Consider the following 16,438-nt stretch of genomic DNA (forward strand, 5'->3'; position numbering starts at 1 on the left):
GTCACTTGTCATGAATTATAAAAATTGTAATGTTCCAGTTATTTATGAAAAAATAGATAATGAATTTTGACTTCTCAAGATTAGAATCAGTATTGTTCCACATCAGAGTTGTTGTGTTTTGCTGTGTGCAGTTGTGCACTGCAGATTGGAATTAACTCCTTTTGCCACTGTGCTGTGCAGCAGTTGGGTTAGGGACAGCAGTAGTTAGGGGCAGTTCTGCTGAACAGTTGCTTAAGATGACAGGCAAGAAACTGACTGAATCCTAGAAACTTCTAAGGGCAGCCTTTAGTGTCACTCCCAATGTACTGTCCTTGAAAACTAGCACGGTGATGGATGAGGCACTGTAGAGTTCTTCAGAGGTTTTTCAACTTTGATTAGTAAAAATTGAGAATTCTTTTTTAGGAACTTGGGTACTCAAACACTGGGTAAATTCCATTCCTCTAAATTTCATTTGTATCCCAACCTAGGCTACCTCAGAATTGTATTTGCAAAACCCAGTCAAATGACACAAGGAATTACTTTTTCCCCTAACCAGCTAATCCATTGCTGGTTCAGAGACTATAGCACAGTCTAAATTTTAATCTGTTTCAAACAGGACCAAGTCTCTTCCTGGATTATTATCTGAATAGCTAAATTCTGTATTTTTCTAAAATGAATTGTCACTGAGTTTTTGAAAGCCATCTGCAAGAAAAGGAAATATTTTAATGTTCTGAATGTTAGCTGCATCAGAGTTAATTGAAACCTTTTCACCTAGCTTCTGGTTTACCTAAATGAAAGTTTACTATGCAAGCAACATGCCATGGTCACAAACCCATACATGTGAGAGAGTGTTTTGTCCATCTCTGCATAAGCAGAAATATTAATGTAATAGTAGAAATCTACTCCAATTATATTCATGCTTTTAATGAAATGAAACAAAAGGTTCTGCCAGCTGTTTCAGAAAATTTTAATTTGCTCTGCTTTAGCTTTTGAGATTTCATGGTTGCTTTCCTGGTACAACTGTTATGTTAAAGAGTGTGCCTACAGATTAACTTTGCATTAGTTCAGGAAGGAGACCTCTCTGGTAATCAAGTTTTCCTTATATGTGGGATTGAATGCAATATATTATACACAGTGTATATATATTTTCCTTATATGTAGAATTGAGTCCCATGGCTGTTGAAGGAAATGAAGAATTCACCACTAGTTGTATCTATAGATACCAGCTTTGGTCTACTTTTCCACATTTATGATGTTAAAATTTCCTCAGAGATTAGCAAATAGGAAGAGATAGACAACATTTCCTGCAGAGCAGCAATCTGGAAGGACTTGTGGCAGAGAACATAAGTCTTGCCTCCAGGTACTCTGGATAAATTGGGCCACCTAGAGGTAACAACAAACGTAAATACATCAGGGCAGCCAAATGCCACAGCTCTACTTCATGCATCCTTGCTGGCACAACCCCACATTTCCTGGGCTCCAGTCCTTCATCCTTCTGTGATAAACTCCTGCCTTGTGCAATGGGTGTGCATGGTTTCAGCATCTCTGTTTCCCTCGTGGCCCGTCCATCGGCTCTAAATTAATTTAAATCCCTTTTGGGAGTAGTACAAGCACCAGATGGCTCGTAGTGACACAGGATGGCCTTTTCAAAACAAGCCAGCATTTATTACACAACCGGAATGTCAAATGTTATGGTCTTTAGGTTATAATAGAGGAGGAAAGCTCCGTGCATGTCCATGCTGGCAGCATCACATATCCCCCTGCTTTGCAAAGGATTTCATTCCTTGCAGTCACTCAGCTCTTACTTAATACAGCTTGCATGTGTTTCTGGCCTTCATGTTTCCTGCATATCAGGCTGAGGTAGGAGTGGGAAAAATCCCTCCAAGTGCCATAACAGTGGCAGGAGTAGTTACCCTGAAGGTGTAGGAAGGGTTCAAAGTTACACACATTGTCATGGGACTAACAAATCACCTTGTCAGCACTCTGCAGTAATTCTTCATGAGTAGATTTGTACCTTGGGAGAAACATTTTTTCAGGTAGCATGGTCTTTGCTGTCAGAGTTTGCAACAAATACTCAAATTCAGATTATTTGTCTTAAAAGGGCTGAGAGACATATATTAAAAGGGGTTTTTTAGTATGCTTATTATTTTGTTTGGGTTTACGTTGCAAGGGGGAAAAAATATATCATCGGTCCATTTTTCTACTTAAACCAAAGCTGCCTTGGAAACTAGACCTTCATTCTACTCTTCCACTCTTTGCTTACATCCAGTTTTGCAAATTTTCTTGGCTTTAGGTTTTGTAGCATCAGAAAAAGATCCTGACTTTGCAGTCTTAATTCACAAAGCAGAGAAATGCTGTTCTTGTAGCACTTGTTGATTACACGTTCCTATGTGGAAGGATTTTCCGAAGGGCAAAGGTGTTCTCTCATGGTTTGTAAATCTGCAGTTTTTCTTTGATTCTGGGCAAATCACTGATATTGATGTGTATGAATTGGGAAGATGCTCACAATCAAAGTTTGAAAGACTAGAATTTTTGTGGTGGTAGCCTAAACTGACAGGCAAGTTAGATTTTGTTTGGAAGTGCATTTTGGATTATCAGTGATCACTGATAATTCTCCTACACTTAAATATTTTGCTGCATTACAGTTAGATCTATTGAAAACAAAGTATTTATTGATCTGGTCAAAGCTAAAAATGAATTTGGTATTAAAAAAATCCTGTTCAAGTGATTTCATCCATTCATTTTAAAAGGAGCAGATGTTTTTTATCTTAATGTTTGCTCCATATTTTCTAGGACGTGATTTATTGCAAGAAACTATTTAAGCTGACTTTTTTAGTTAACTAAATATTGGTACCATATGTGAATGCTAGCACATCATAATTAATTGCAAATGGTGACCCTTTTGTTGACCTTAATTTTCCAGCGTGCATACACATAATTGAATCAAACTGTTCCAGCAAGTAGCAATAAATAAATATGACCAGCTAAAATACTTATTTCCAATACTAACATATGATAGTACTACTTTTTTTTTTGCTTTGTTTTAATTGAAGATTAGACTGGTTTGAATTACCTTCTAGAATTCAGAATATCAACTAAGGGCAAAAAGAGGGAGTTCAGCAAATCACAACCTTTGCTTTCACAAAAGTAAAATTCATATGCAATAGACAAACATAAACCTGGGACCTATAAAAGTTTAGTTATCTCACTGACATTTATAAACTCATTAAGAACCCATTCATGTTGTAGAGGTTTAGTATGTAGTAATGTTTTAACCATTTAGACAGCATTTAGGAGTAGTTTTTTATTGACTGTTTTTGAAAAATCTGTAAGATTGATTATTACTTACAGATTTTTGTGATAATCATATATATCCTGTGTTCTTACACTTCATATGGCTAATTTTAGGCCATTTGAAATCAAATATGCTTTTATTAAGACCTGAGGCTTGGGAAATTATTCAAGCTCCAAAGTCCTGCCGGCCCCATGGCCTCCCCTGGAAGGCTGTAGAGCTCTAGAAGCTTAAATTACTTTGTGAATTAAGCTGGATGTGCCTGTGAAAAAAAAAATCTCCTTCCAAAACTCTGTTTTTGATTGCAAATTAAACAAGGGACTGAGGTGAAAAGAACATTGCTGTAGATCTTTATATGATGCACTCTATTCCTTACAGTAATAGTTCCTCCCTCTTACAGTAATTGAGGTTTTGCTGGCTGTCTTGATGAAGGAAAATTTCCAGCTTTTGTTCAAGATGTGATGTAATAGAGGCACCGCCGCCATCTCCATCGCAGTGGGCAGCATGTTGATGTGGGTACTTGAATAGACCATGGATGTGGTTCTTGGCTCTTGAAATGGTTACCTTTCCTTCTGCTTTAGTGTATTAGGGGTTGGAGTCTGGAGCTTTTTGTCTGCTGATGCTATTGGTTTGTTTTTTCCTTCAAGTTACGAAATAAAAGCCACTAAGGACCAGGAGCGGTACAACAGAGAGGTCAAGAAAGCCAATGCACAGCCAATGCACCGACCAGCAAAGGAGGCAGACAAACACAAAACCAAGTTAAAGAGTTCTGCATCTGACCAGCAGAAGCTTGACAAGATATTTCATAACCAGATGGAAAAGAAGGGAAAACTGCAACAGCCTGTGAAAATTGTGACAGTGCCTTTTTCTATGAGTTCCTGTAGACGTCACCTTCAGAGACAAGAGAGAAATGTTTCAGATGAACACGAGCTTTTCCTGATCCGTCGTCAGAGTTTTCCTGATGTCTGGATACTTGCTACTGAAAAATATGTTAAGTTGATGAATCCATATAGATTGGAAGAGGCCCTGCTGTGTAAGAGATTATTGGTGAACCATAAGCTTCCTGTAGAGAAACTGGACACTCCAATTGTGTTAACAGACAGGTATAGTACTATGGAGCAAAAATGTGTATGTTACTTGAAACATCAGCTGATAATTATTTACAGTAAACTCTGGCAAGGCCCTGTTTGCTAATGCTGTGCTTACTTGTGCACTCACTTATCTATTATAACAGAGTTTTGGTTTTTACACTTTGATCTTGAAGTACTGAGCACACTTGGTCTTATTCTAGTTGAAATAAGTATGATTTTTGACCAGTTTCATTAGTAGTGCAGTAAATACAAACTTCCTCCCCCAGAAGAAAATTAAATGCTCCACATTTTCACAATTTCACTGTTGCTGACTTTCCCCCAAGAATTAGGAAATGGCTGATAGAATTATTATTACTGTATGCCTAAACTTGGTCCCTCACTAAGATAAGTGAATAGTTCTCATTTTGTTTCTTTAAAAAAATTGCTTTTCCAAAATACTTTAAAAAATCTTGATCGCTCCTTATCACTTGCTACCTTTTTCTTTGGTTTTTGCATACTTCTAATTTTCACATAAGGGATGTTGGTTTTTAACACTTCGGGGATTTTTTTTCCAGTCTTATTGGTGGAGCTCAATATATGGCTGCTCTTTATAAAATGCAGAAGAATTACCAGAGTTTCCATGGATCAGGTTATCTGTCAGATCCAAGGCTTGTAGCAAATGGATTCCAGATAAAAGTGATAGAAGGTATGATGGTTTTAAAATCTATTAGTTGCATTGGATCTTGTTTCCTATGATTGAATGATTTAAATTATTGTTAATGTGGATCATATTATTCTGCATCACCTTGTCTTTTAAAGCACTAGCATTCTGCTTTCCTTAACATTGAGATTTTATTTCTTGGCATAGAATTTCTTCCACACAGAACATTGAGTAATGGAAACTGATGACTGAACAGAAAACTTTAATAGTATTTCAAAGAATGCTCTGAAATCCATGTTTTCCTCACTTCTTCTTTTCTCAAAATGCTCAATGCCCATATCCATAATTGCCATTCTGATATAATTTAGATTAAACTGATAGGAATTCCTGAGCCCTGGCACCTTCTGCAAGTATATGCTTTAGCTGACTACTCCTGTACTGCTGAGCAGTTGAGGAGGTCCAGTAAGGAGCTGGATCCTGGTTAATGTCATACTTTTCTATTAAAATTGTAACCCAGAGCCCAAAGAGGCCAGCAAAGAGATGGTCAAAGGATCATCACACCTTTGCTCAGAGTTTGATCTGAATATATTTTGAAGGAGTATACTTTTCAGTACCTCTGTTGATCACAAAAACATGCATTTCATACAAGATGTTTTTACTTTTTATCAAGAGAGCTCAGAGGTCTTTACATCTTTCTGAAGAACTCTTTCTAGGGATGCACTGGAAGCACCGGGGTGACCGAGGGTGGGTTCTGCAGATCACGAATTCTATAGCAGAATTCCAAGAAAAGCAAACGTCTTTGGGGGTAGCACCTAGCTGACAGCTCAGGGAAAAGATTGGCCATAAGAGCTGTTAGAAATGCTATAGCTTCATGTGTTACAGATCCCCACATATGTACAGTGATGACAGATGTACTGTAACATATGGGATCTTTTAAGGGTAGGTACAAAAAAGGGATGTAGACCAACTCCTTCACTCAGAGGCTGGCTCTTGTGAAGAACAGCCAAAGCTGTTTTCCTTACTGAAGCATGCACAGAAAAACCAAGGCAACTTCTTTCTGACTGACTAAATCTCTACATAAATACCAATACCTTAGTAGAAGAGGTGTTGGTATTAATCATGATAATAATCATGGAGTGAATGATTAGGGAAATAAAGCATGTACTGTAAGAGGTAGCTCTCACATGGTTTATTCAGACTAGCAAATCTAAAGCTGAGGAGGTCTATGGTATGTCCTTAATGTAAACTAGACAGGAATAAATTGAATGTGAAAATTTGAAGACAATTCATTTTTCATCCTGGGTGAAGAGTTAAATTTCTAGTGTATTTCTAAGCAAAAACAGAGAGATGTTGACCAATCTTGTAGTAATGCAGATGTGTCATGGTTTAACCAGAGCCAGTAGTTCAGCCCCACACAGCCACTCATTCATTCCCCGCTCAATGGGATGGAGAGAGAATTGGTAGGGTAAAAGTGAGAAAACTTGTGGGTTGAGATATAAAGACCATATATCAAGTAAAGCAAAAGTTGTGCACAGAAATGAAACAAAAAAGGAATTAATTCACTGTTTCCCATGGGCAGGCAGGTGTTCAGCTATCCCCAGAAAAGCTGGGCTTCATCCCATGTAATGGTGATTTGGGAGGACAAACATCATCACAGCACTCCACTTCCTTCTCCTTCCCCCAGCTCTATGAGCTTGATGCCACGTGGTCTGGAATGTCCCTTTGGTCAGCTGGGTTCAGCTGCCCAGCTGTGTCCCCTCCCAGCTCCTTGTGCACCCCCAGCCTCCTCACTGGTGGGGTGGGGTGAGGAGCAGAAAGGGCCTTGATGCTGTGTAAGCCCTGCTCAGCTGTAACAAAAACATCCCTGTCTTACCAGCACCCCATACTAGCTACTGTGAACAAAATTGGCTGTCTTGGCCAAAACCTAATGGCAAACTACTTCTAAGACAGCTTACTTAGTTTAAGAGCAGCATTGTAACACTAGAATAGCAAAGGACTTGGCACAGTAACTGGGAAGTAGTCTTCCCATCCTGTGTTCCTAAGGTGTAAATTCAAGAAAATGAAATCTCAAGGAAACTCTTCTTGTTTGGTTTACAGTTAGTGAAAGTGCTTTGTATGCACTGTGGAGGTTGATGAACCATAGGAATAGCCCAGTAAAGAATGGGAATCAAATTCAGTTCTTTGTCCCACTCTTCTATTTTAAGTACTTGACTGAAAAGTTAATAATGTGAGTCTTGTCAGTCATGTTTATAAGCTTCTGCTGATGACATTATAGCAGTTACAGCCTTTTTTATTAAAAGAGTGTGCCACTGTAGACGAAGGTAGAAATACCAGCAAACAAATGGAATTTCTCCCAGCTTTTTTCCAACTGACCCAAGGATTTCTGCTTAATACTTAATCAGTTTCTCCTCTTTTTCCTAAACTTGTCCCTGAAATACAGTCTTCTACAAATACTTATTAGAGTTGATTTTTAGACACACAGGTATTAATTCTTAACGTTCCTAATGTGTCCTTCTCTGGGAATTTCACTATGAAGTTTAAGGTTATTTAATTCATAGATTCTTGTATAATCTTTACAGAAGGGGGCCTGCATATCAGGAGTGATTTGTCCCACTTAGACCTGAGTATTCAGTAGGATTTCTCAGCTCTGAGAGAACCAGCTTGTTTCATAAAACATCTTTCACAATTCTTATAGAAGCATTTTTTTTTTTCACTGTCTGTATTCAGTGTCTGTTTTTGTAGGGTTTTTGAAATTCAGACACATCCTGAAAGAGAGGCATCCTGGTGGTTTTGAACTAGAATTTCCTTCAGAAAAGTTCTGTTTCTTCAGGATATATTGTTAATTTTTTGGGCCAGAGGTTCCTACTTTGCATGATAAAGTCACAGCTTGCTGTAGAGAGGTCCTAGAATGGAAATGTGCCATTAACCCATGGTAACTGGACAGTTTCTCCTTAGTAGCATCCATAGGAGCATACCAAAATCTCATTCTCTGTGCATACAACCTTTGTAACTAATTTTTTGCTAACTTTTTGGATTAATTGGATCAGTCCTAGTATTTTCTGTTTTTCAGCTGAACTGAACTATCAGCTCTTTCTCTCTGTCAGGGTCTGCTGCAGCATACTCAGAAGTCTGTGTTTTCCTCTGGGACTTCAGCCCTGATATGGTCATAATAGATATTCCTTTCTGACTGCTGACTGATTTCTCATTAATAGACACTTATTAGCACTTGTTAATATGCATGCCTTCCTTTTTCATCCTGAGTGAAGAGTTTTATTTTCTGTAGTAGAAAGTTTACTTTTTCTGATAGAGAGATCCTCTTATGTCACAAGCAAATTTGTTGATTGATTGATAGATTAATTGATTGATTTCTTAAGATTTGAATTTCAAAGTGCAAGTGATATTTCTGGTAATTTCTTCTTGCAAAATAACAGGAGTTTCTATTGATCCATGTAAATATGTCTGTGATGCTATCACTAGCTCTAAGATACCTCATAAAACAAGAGGAAAGGAAATTTAGCTGCTCCAAATTGACATTCAGAAGTTTTAGTCATAGAAGAGGCTTTCCTTGATCCATGGTGGTTTCTTAAGAGGACTGTCAGTCTAGTAGGTTGCACTGATTATTTGTTTAAATCTCTACAGATATTCTTCTACCAAAGAAGAGAAGGACCAAGAGTGTTGCTGCTCATTACTGTATGTTAAGTCTACTCATAATAGCCAGATGCTAACTTGGAACACTGGACCTCTTCCCTTTGGTATTGTGCCCCCCACTAGGACAGCTTCCTAGATAACTATTGATGCCTTAAGTTTTAGCTTTCATATTTTCCAGATTCTGTCCTGCCTTAGTGTTAGCAAGTATATATAAAGTATATAAAAAGTGTTAGCAAGTTCTCTTCACAGTTTAGTCAGACAAAATAATCCTTTTCCAGCCTGAGAACCAAGGACGCCGTTATAGCCTCAGGCCCAAAAAGTGTAAACAATGAAGAGAGCAATCTGGGAGGATGGGACTTCATAACCTGAAGCTGTAATTGGACAATTAACCTCAATATGTAAATGAACCAAAACTTACAAAAGTGTGAAAACTCGTGACCGGCCATCCATCTTAGGTCCATCTTGGGTAGAACCACAGCCAGGCTCTTGTACTGCCCAAGGTGTATCCTTTGAAGGCCTTCTAATAAATTCCTACTTTATTCCTTTAACTCTGTCTAGCCTCTGTTCCAGGTAGTCTCTCTAGGCATCACTATAACAAATTTAAATATAGGGCCATAGATTTATTCCTTATTTCCTTGTGGTTTTGGTGTGTTTTGCAGATCTGGCTGCTTATTTATTTAAAAAAAGCCCTGAGCAGCTGTCTTAATCTGGAAGATAACTGGTAATGCCTATGTTGCATTAGGTTTGCATCTCAAGTGATCTTTTTTAAAAATGCTTCTTTGCAGTTCAGAATCTTAGCTTCTAGTAACTTGTGGCACAGAGGGGCTTTTTATGAAGATTTTTGTTCTTAAGGTTTCTTACTTGAAAAACAACCCACCCAGAAAGTATTAATTTTTCCTTATTTGGATGACATGTTAGGGGCAGTGTCATTCATAGGATAAAAAATGACTCATTCATTAATCTTACATTAGTCTTGGGATTAATACTCAGAAATTGAATCTTATTCCCTTGCAGTGCTTGGAATTCATAGAAATACAGCTCTGTTCTTTAATGGCCAATACCTCTTAGCTAGTGAGGTGGTTCTGATCTTTATTTACTTTCATAATTTACCAGGAGTCTTTCTCATAGGCCTTGCTCTGAACCCCACAGCACCATGTGGCACTAGATACACTACTCCTAGTAGGTTTTTGAAAGGTCTAATTAGCTATTTACTTCCTGAAAATAACTCAGTTCCACATGGAGTTTTGTTCTGCCATTTTGGTGGGAAAACGCCTTAAATGTCTGTAGTTTCACAAATGGATGTTAATTTTTGCAAAGAGTGTGGAGGCCTTACTTGCCTATTGTTTTATTTGAGGATAAGTCTGCCTCTTGAATGTGCTCTTGCTAGAAGACAGAAAGGAAATCTACCTTTGCTCTCTTCAGAGGCTCTATATGACTGCAGCCAGAGTTGTTCCAAGTATCCTAGATTTTGGAAGTGCCCCATCTGCTTCATGTTTTTGGTAGGCTAAGGTCTTTGTATTGTCTCCCTGTTTCTCTTAATATTAACTGTTCATCAGTCTTAAGGAGTTTTCAACTAGATTTTTCTCTGGATAGCTCACAGTGAAAAACATGTTGTGAAATAGCCAAGAAAATACTTCTTGCTGTCAGTGTGTCAGTTAGGCAAAATCAATGGTTTCTTTGTGGAATGTGCCAGTTGTTGTAATTTGCAAAGCTGTGACGCTGAGCTCCAGTCTGTCTTCCACTGCCCTGCCACCCCCTCATGTTCTGGCCTTACTGAGGCTTCAAGTGATGCTACCTTTGGGAGACCAGTCTGTTTGCTTTTACTTAATAAAGCAAATTACTTAATACTCAGTGTTCTGGGACCTGCCAGGCATTTGTTTGCTCACAGTGACCCCTACATGCAGGGAACACTTCAAGAAGTAAGATGGATTACTTTCTGTCCAGTTCTTCTTAAGATGTGTTTATTATATGTGCCTTCACTGCACATCTGTTTGCCTTTGGGAAAGGCCTAGAGAGAGATGGGAGTTCTTGCTGGAGGGGAACTGAGACCAAGGAACACACCTTAGCTGGTATTGTATCAATGCTGGGTCTTGGGCCATGCTCCAAGGTAGGCTTTTAGGGTAGAATTGTCTGCCTTATGTAGTCAACATGAGTATGTCCAAAGAATGTGCTTATAAGGCCTCAAAGAGCAGTAATGGGTAAATAACCCATTGTTCTTGGTGATATAAACTGCCTCAGCTCTTGTAACCCACCAGTGGAAAACCATGCTGCAGTTTAATTTCAGTTTGATTTTGACCATAGACTGGGAGATAGACTGTTACAGTGTCACCTAATCTAGGGGGCAGCTGGAAGGGAACAGTTTTTTCCTGGCCATCAAGAAGGAATTATCCAAAGATGATTGCAAATGCTTTGTTTGGAAGGAGAAAGGGGAAATTTGTAACAATGAGAAATCCACATTTTTACTCATTTGAAAGCTAGTTTATTTGTTCATGGAAACACTTTCCTTGGAAGTCACAAAGTATTTCAGAGAAACTACTATGGCAACTGTTTGAGAACTGCTGTTTGAATACTCAAAAATCCTAATATATATTTTATCAAAAATTTACAAGTACACTGAGGCTTGGACATCTGCTTATATCATCAAGCGTTGCCAGGACCAGAGTTCCTGCAGAGGCTTGCATGCTTGCATGCATGTTAATCAGCATGCTACAGGGCTACTTTGCAATTTAAAGAATGTTAGCAGAAAAGGAGAGTGGCACACAAACAGAAATACTAAACAAATAAACCTCCCTTAGGCAGGGTTTGTATTGGTTGTTCTTACATTAAACTCTTTCAAGCCCACTTTGATTTGCAGATGAAAGAGAAAAATGGTGAAGTCAAATCTGGCTGTCAGAATTTGTAGATGAAACACTGGCTATTGGTGAAGTTGAAGAGTATATGAGGAAATGTTCTGCAAATTCAGAACCTCACTGTCATGAAATTTTAAAAGGAAGCACAGGAAATACAAGTTTTTAAACTCAATGTCTAAATACCTGAAACTTAAAAAAAAATTGTGTCCTGTCTTTGTTAGCAAATAGAGGGGTAATTATTAAAAGGTTTTCAAACAGACTAAGCTCTAATTTTAGAGAGAAAGCAGCATAATCAAATGGTCTGGAATAGTTCCTCAAATCTAATCTGTAATTAAATCAAAAAGAGGACAAAAATTAAGAGAAAAGAGCTGAAGGAGATGTTAAAAAGAAACTTTATCTTTTCCTCCTGTCCCTTATCGACAGGCTTGCCCATGGGGAAATATTAGCATAGTACATCATCTTTTCTCACCTTTATATCTGGCAATCTTTCATATAATTTAACATTTTGCTTTAAGCTGAATCTGAACACAGGTTTTACAGTATTATATAAAAATATGCCTCTGCTTGCTGGCTGCAATTAGGGAAAAGCAGCTTGAAAAAGAGAAGGAAGAAAATGCTGGGTGGAAAATGAAATAAAGTTTCAGATGTAAAGCAGTGTTTAATACATAGCTGGAAGAAGGTTGTGTGATTTTTGGGGGGAGGGGGGATGAGGGGCTGTTCCCTATATCAGATTCCCACTGGTCAAAGTATCTCATGCCATGAAGCTTAAAAAGGCCCAAGAGCATTATTTACCCAGTGACACACCCATATTTAGGAAAAGTTTCAACCTGCACAGTTATCCTGTTCATCTTATTTAATGACTGTCAGATACTGCCTGGACATGGATAACTCAGCTTCATTCTACCAGCTAATGAAAGTACATCTTGCTGGCTTATGATGCATATATATTTTCTCTCACTTCTGAAGTATTTCATGGTTTTGTTTGGATGAGGAACAGGAATTATCCCTTGTGGGAGTTTGTTAGTTTAATCCAACTTGGAGCAATCTATTTGTCTCCATCTCTTTTGACTTTACAAAAACCATTTGTGACCTGAGCTGAAGGTAATTTATCCTACCTGGAGTCATTACACTAGAGTGGATTACTAATTTCATTAGTAATTCAGTTTTTCTGTGTCAAAGTTTGTACTTGTTAGATTTGTAGGGGAGGAAAAGGGAAGGCAGCTGTGCAGGTGGGCTGAGGTTTCTGTGCACCCAACATGAATGAGAGGATAGTCTGAAGGACTGAATGAGAATATGTGAGCCTGACCACCAGAGTACTTGCTTCTAACTGGGAGTGGGAAAAAAGTTGCTATACCGGAACAGCTTCAATCAATTTTCTTTCCTGAAATGTGAATAAGAAGGGAAATCATATCGACCTCAGTGCTTGAATAGATACTCTGTTGGAAAGGCTGTTTAATTTTTTATTCATCATTCCTACTCAGAATGTCACCTGCTCCAGAAGTGATACCATATGAATGATAGTATAAAGTCAGTCACAGAGCCTCTAGTTTTATGAGGCTCAGATGTGGTAGGAGAAAGAAACTGCTTTTTATTTCAGTAGAATCCAAATTTGTTATGATAACATTTGAACTCTACAGATGTTTAAACCACTTATATAGGAAATAGTGCCAACACTCTTTTAATTTTTTTCAAACTAAATTGTGTTTTATTGCTAGCTTCAACTTTAATTTTATGTATGTTTAATTAAAGTCACAGAAGCTTTAATTAAAGCTGTGCTCAATACTAGGAATGCTGCAAATGTTTTAAGCATTAAACAGTGCCAGCTAGGATTTGGATTAATGTAAGCTGAGACATTTGTGATGTGAATAAACACACATCATCATAATGAAACATTGTGCAAATAAATGCTTTTCATTCCAAGGGAGGAACAAAAAAGTTTCCTAATTGTATTGGACTAAAGTACTAAATTACTTTGCATCAGTTTAATTTTCTGTGAATTGCTATAGAATAGAAATCAAAGCAGTGCATGAATTACTGTTTTGTTTTTGTATTTTCAGGTGTTTCGGCTACAGAAAGTCATCTGGAAATAGAAGGGATGGCAAATTGTCTGCCATATTATGGAATTTCTGATTTGAAAGAAATTCTGAATGCAGTAGTTAACAGAAATGCAAAGGAAGTATATGAATGTAGGCCTCTCAAAGTGATAAATTACTTGGAGGTGAGACAGAAGCTTTCTTTTAGTATTAGCCAGCTAAACTTGTAATAATTCCTGAAACAGCTTGAAAGTCTTTCTTCAGCTTTGCATTTTAATTAATTTCATTGTGTTCTAAACAGAAGTTACTCTTGAAAAAGAGAGTATCATATCCTCTCTGAGTTATGCATTCCTTCCCAAAATGCTTCCATCAGATATACCCAAAAGTAGTCACCCAGTGTGATATAACACATGCCAAAAAGTGATCTTCACAAAGTTTTTCCTCTGTAAGGCACTTTTCTGACTGGAAAGGCATTTCTCCATGTTAGGATACAAAACTGCCACAGAATAGCAGTGACTCATGTGCAAATAAATAAATTGTCCATGCAGAGACAATAATGGCATGAAGTTTCAGAGACAACTAATAGATGTGGTACTAATTAAAGCTGGTGTAACCAACAGTAGTAGTAATCACTTCTTGCCTAGCTGTTTCACTAATGCTCTTCAATTCCAGTTCTCTTCAACAAGGTTACCAAAATATATGTAAAGTCTCTTCTTACTTAAGCATTTATAACATACCTTCCTGAATTGAATTACTTGAAAATGGAACCTAGGCACATACTGACACAGGGTATGTCTTTTAAGCATTATTACACAAATCTTTCCCTATCTTTTGGGAGTAGTAAGCTGCCTTTGCAGCAAGTGATTCTGTTATGTACTACTGAACCACTCTCGTGCACTCAGGAAAGAAGCTTAAGGAAGGGATAAGTTCAGTGTTGAGAGAGGAATGGTTTGTAAAAACCCCCAGACAACTGTAAAAGCTGTTATTCAGAAATAAGCACTGAATTTTTTTGACCATTCTGGGAGGTTAACCACTGGAAATGCCATTCACTGTCATGTTCAGAATCACAACTTTAATTGTTCATTTCATGTCTGAGCAGACAGTATGTCTGCAGCTTTTGCTGTCAATGGATAGATGCAGAAGAAAGCATAAGGTAATGGTTGAAGCAATAGCCTTCCAGGGTATAAAACAGTCCACAGTGATCTTTTTCCCACTTGGAGGAGTGGGAGAAAATCTTAGACAAAGAAAATGAGATTATTCAGATTAAATCATTATGAATGGTGCTCAGGTTTGTACAGTATGAATGGAGGCTGTGTGCCACGTACATTTCTGTCTAGGTAATATGACTTAAGTACAGAAGTCAGTGGCAGGAAGGTCCATCTTAGAGGAGGAAACAAAACTTCTTTTTGCAGTTCCTTAGTTCTTTGAGGGTGGGTACTTGAGCAGTCACTTCTGCTTTCCAGTGTTAAGTGGATGCAATAGACCATAGTAAATACAAATAAATCTATGAAGTTTTGCTATAGTATTTTCAAACTGTACTTACTGACTGCTTGAATTAATTTATGATACTTCTAAAGGTTGTGGTTTGAAATGTGTCTTGTGAACTGGTAAACTTGTACAGCTGATGCTGGTGACAACAGGAAATCAGAAACACAAAGCATCTTGCAAAAGTAGGCTAAAAGAGTGCAAACATAACCAGGGGGCTGACTGTGCATGTCTTCATTGTAGAAATGTCATGAACTGACCAGTAAGAGATCTTTAAAGTTATGTGTAGATTTCTGAGATTTGGAATATTTAGCAGCAGAAAAGGATGACCTTTAAACAGTGAGTTTTTAATTCCTGCTTTCTGGTAGCCACAGGCTGATGTGCTAAAAAGTGGTACTTTAAAACTATTGGGGTTTTGGTTTTGTTTTTCCTTTCTACAGGGAGAAGCAGTACGTTTAGCTCGGCAGCTGCCCTTACATTTGTCAAAAGAAGATGTGCAAAACACAATTTACAGGATGAAGCAACAGCTTGGAAAGGAAAATAAAGGCTGTGTTCATGGTCGTCCTTTTTTTCATCACTTAACAGATATTCCAGAAGCTGACAAGCACAACTCCATGGAAATTATTCAGTAAATGGAACATTTTGTTTGGGGTCATACTTCTCTTGCTTAATTTTGATCACTACTCTGTAATTTCAGTGTGTTTTGTGCAAAGTTTTTGTGTAATGATTTTTCATTGTTACATGTTCACCTCCTAAAGACTTTATTTAAATAAAAATGCTACTTGAAAACGGAAAAAAATACTGTAGAAAACCAACTCATCACTATTTTTTTAGAAGAGTCTATTAAAGAAATGTTCTCAACTCGTTTCCTCCTTCTCTTATTGCTGCAGGTTTAAGAAATACCAGTATGTCAGAATTTTTTAGATGTGAAGTGGTTAGAAGTTGCTTTCAACAGAGCATGGCAAAGTTTATTATACTAAGGACATCAGCTGTTAATATTCAAAGGAATGTCAGATAGCTGTAAGTATTTGAATATGGCATTGCCATATGCAGTTATTATAGTTAGACTTCTATCTTGTTGTATTTCTATTTGGAAGTTCTTAGCTCATGTAAATGAGTATTGGCAGTCCTAGTGTCCAATCTCCAAAAATTCTACACTTACAGAAGTATGGTTCTTAAAAGTACAGTACAAAAGTTTAAAAACTTCAGATCAACAAAAACTGGCCAGTTCCTTGAAAGCAGAATGGATGTGAGTCACAGGAGCACAGGTTAGCACTGAAATCAGGTGCCCATGGATGTTTATTGGTGCAGTGCTATGCACAAACTGTTTGGGGGTGGGAAACATAAACTGTCCTCCCTCAGGGAGAATGTGGCATAACTAGGGCATAGTCTGCTATATAGAGAGCTACTGATTTTGGTAA

General features: G+C 37.7%; 1 protein-coding gene across 5 annotated transcripts in view; it reads left to right on the plus strand.

Moving 5' to 3' along the window:
* The window catches only part of PMS1 (PMS1 homolog 1, mismatch repair system component), a 44,062-nt gene extending 28,195 nt beyond the window's left edge, over window positions 1-15,867 (plus strand). For 4 of the 5 annotated variants that reach the window (XM_053982426.1, XM_053982425.1, XM_053982422.1 and 1 more), the window contains exons 10-13: window positions 3,919-4,374; window positions 4,917-5,047; window positions 13,557-13,717; window positions 15,458-15,867. In XM_053982426.1, coding sequence (XP_053838401.1) covers window positions 3,919-4,374; window positions 4,917-5,047; window positions 13,557-13,717; window positions 15,458-15,649 — 940 coding nt within the window. In that variant the 3' untranslated portion in view covers window positions 15,650-15,867. The remainder of the gene's footprint in view (window positions 1-3,918; window positions 4,375-4,916; window positions 5,048-13,556; window positions 13,718-15,457) is intronic. The other variant, XM_053982424.1, reaches the window with a different exon arrangement.
* Window positions 15,868-16,438: the final 571 nt, after the last annotated feature.

This window comes from Vidua macroura, chromosome 7, assembly GCF_024509145.1.
Source record: "Vidua macroura isolate BioBank_ID:100142 chromosome 7, ASM2450914v1, whole genome shotgun sequence".
In the NCBI taxonomy this organism is placed as follows: domain Eukaryota; kingdom Metazoa; phylum Chordata; class Aves; order Passeriformes; family Viduidae; genus Vidua; species Vidua macroura.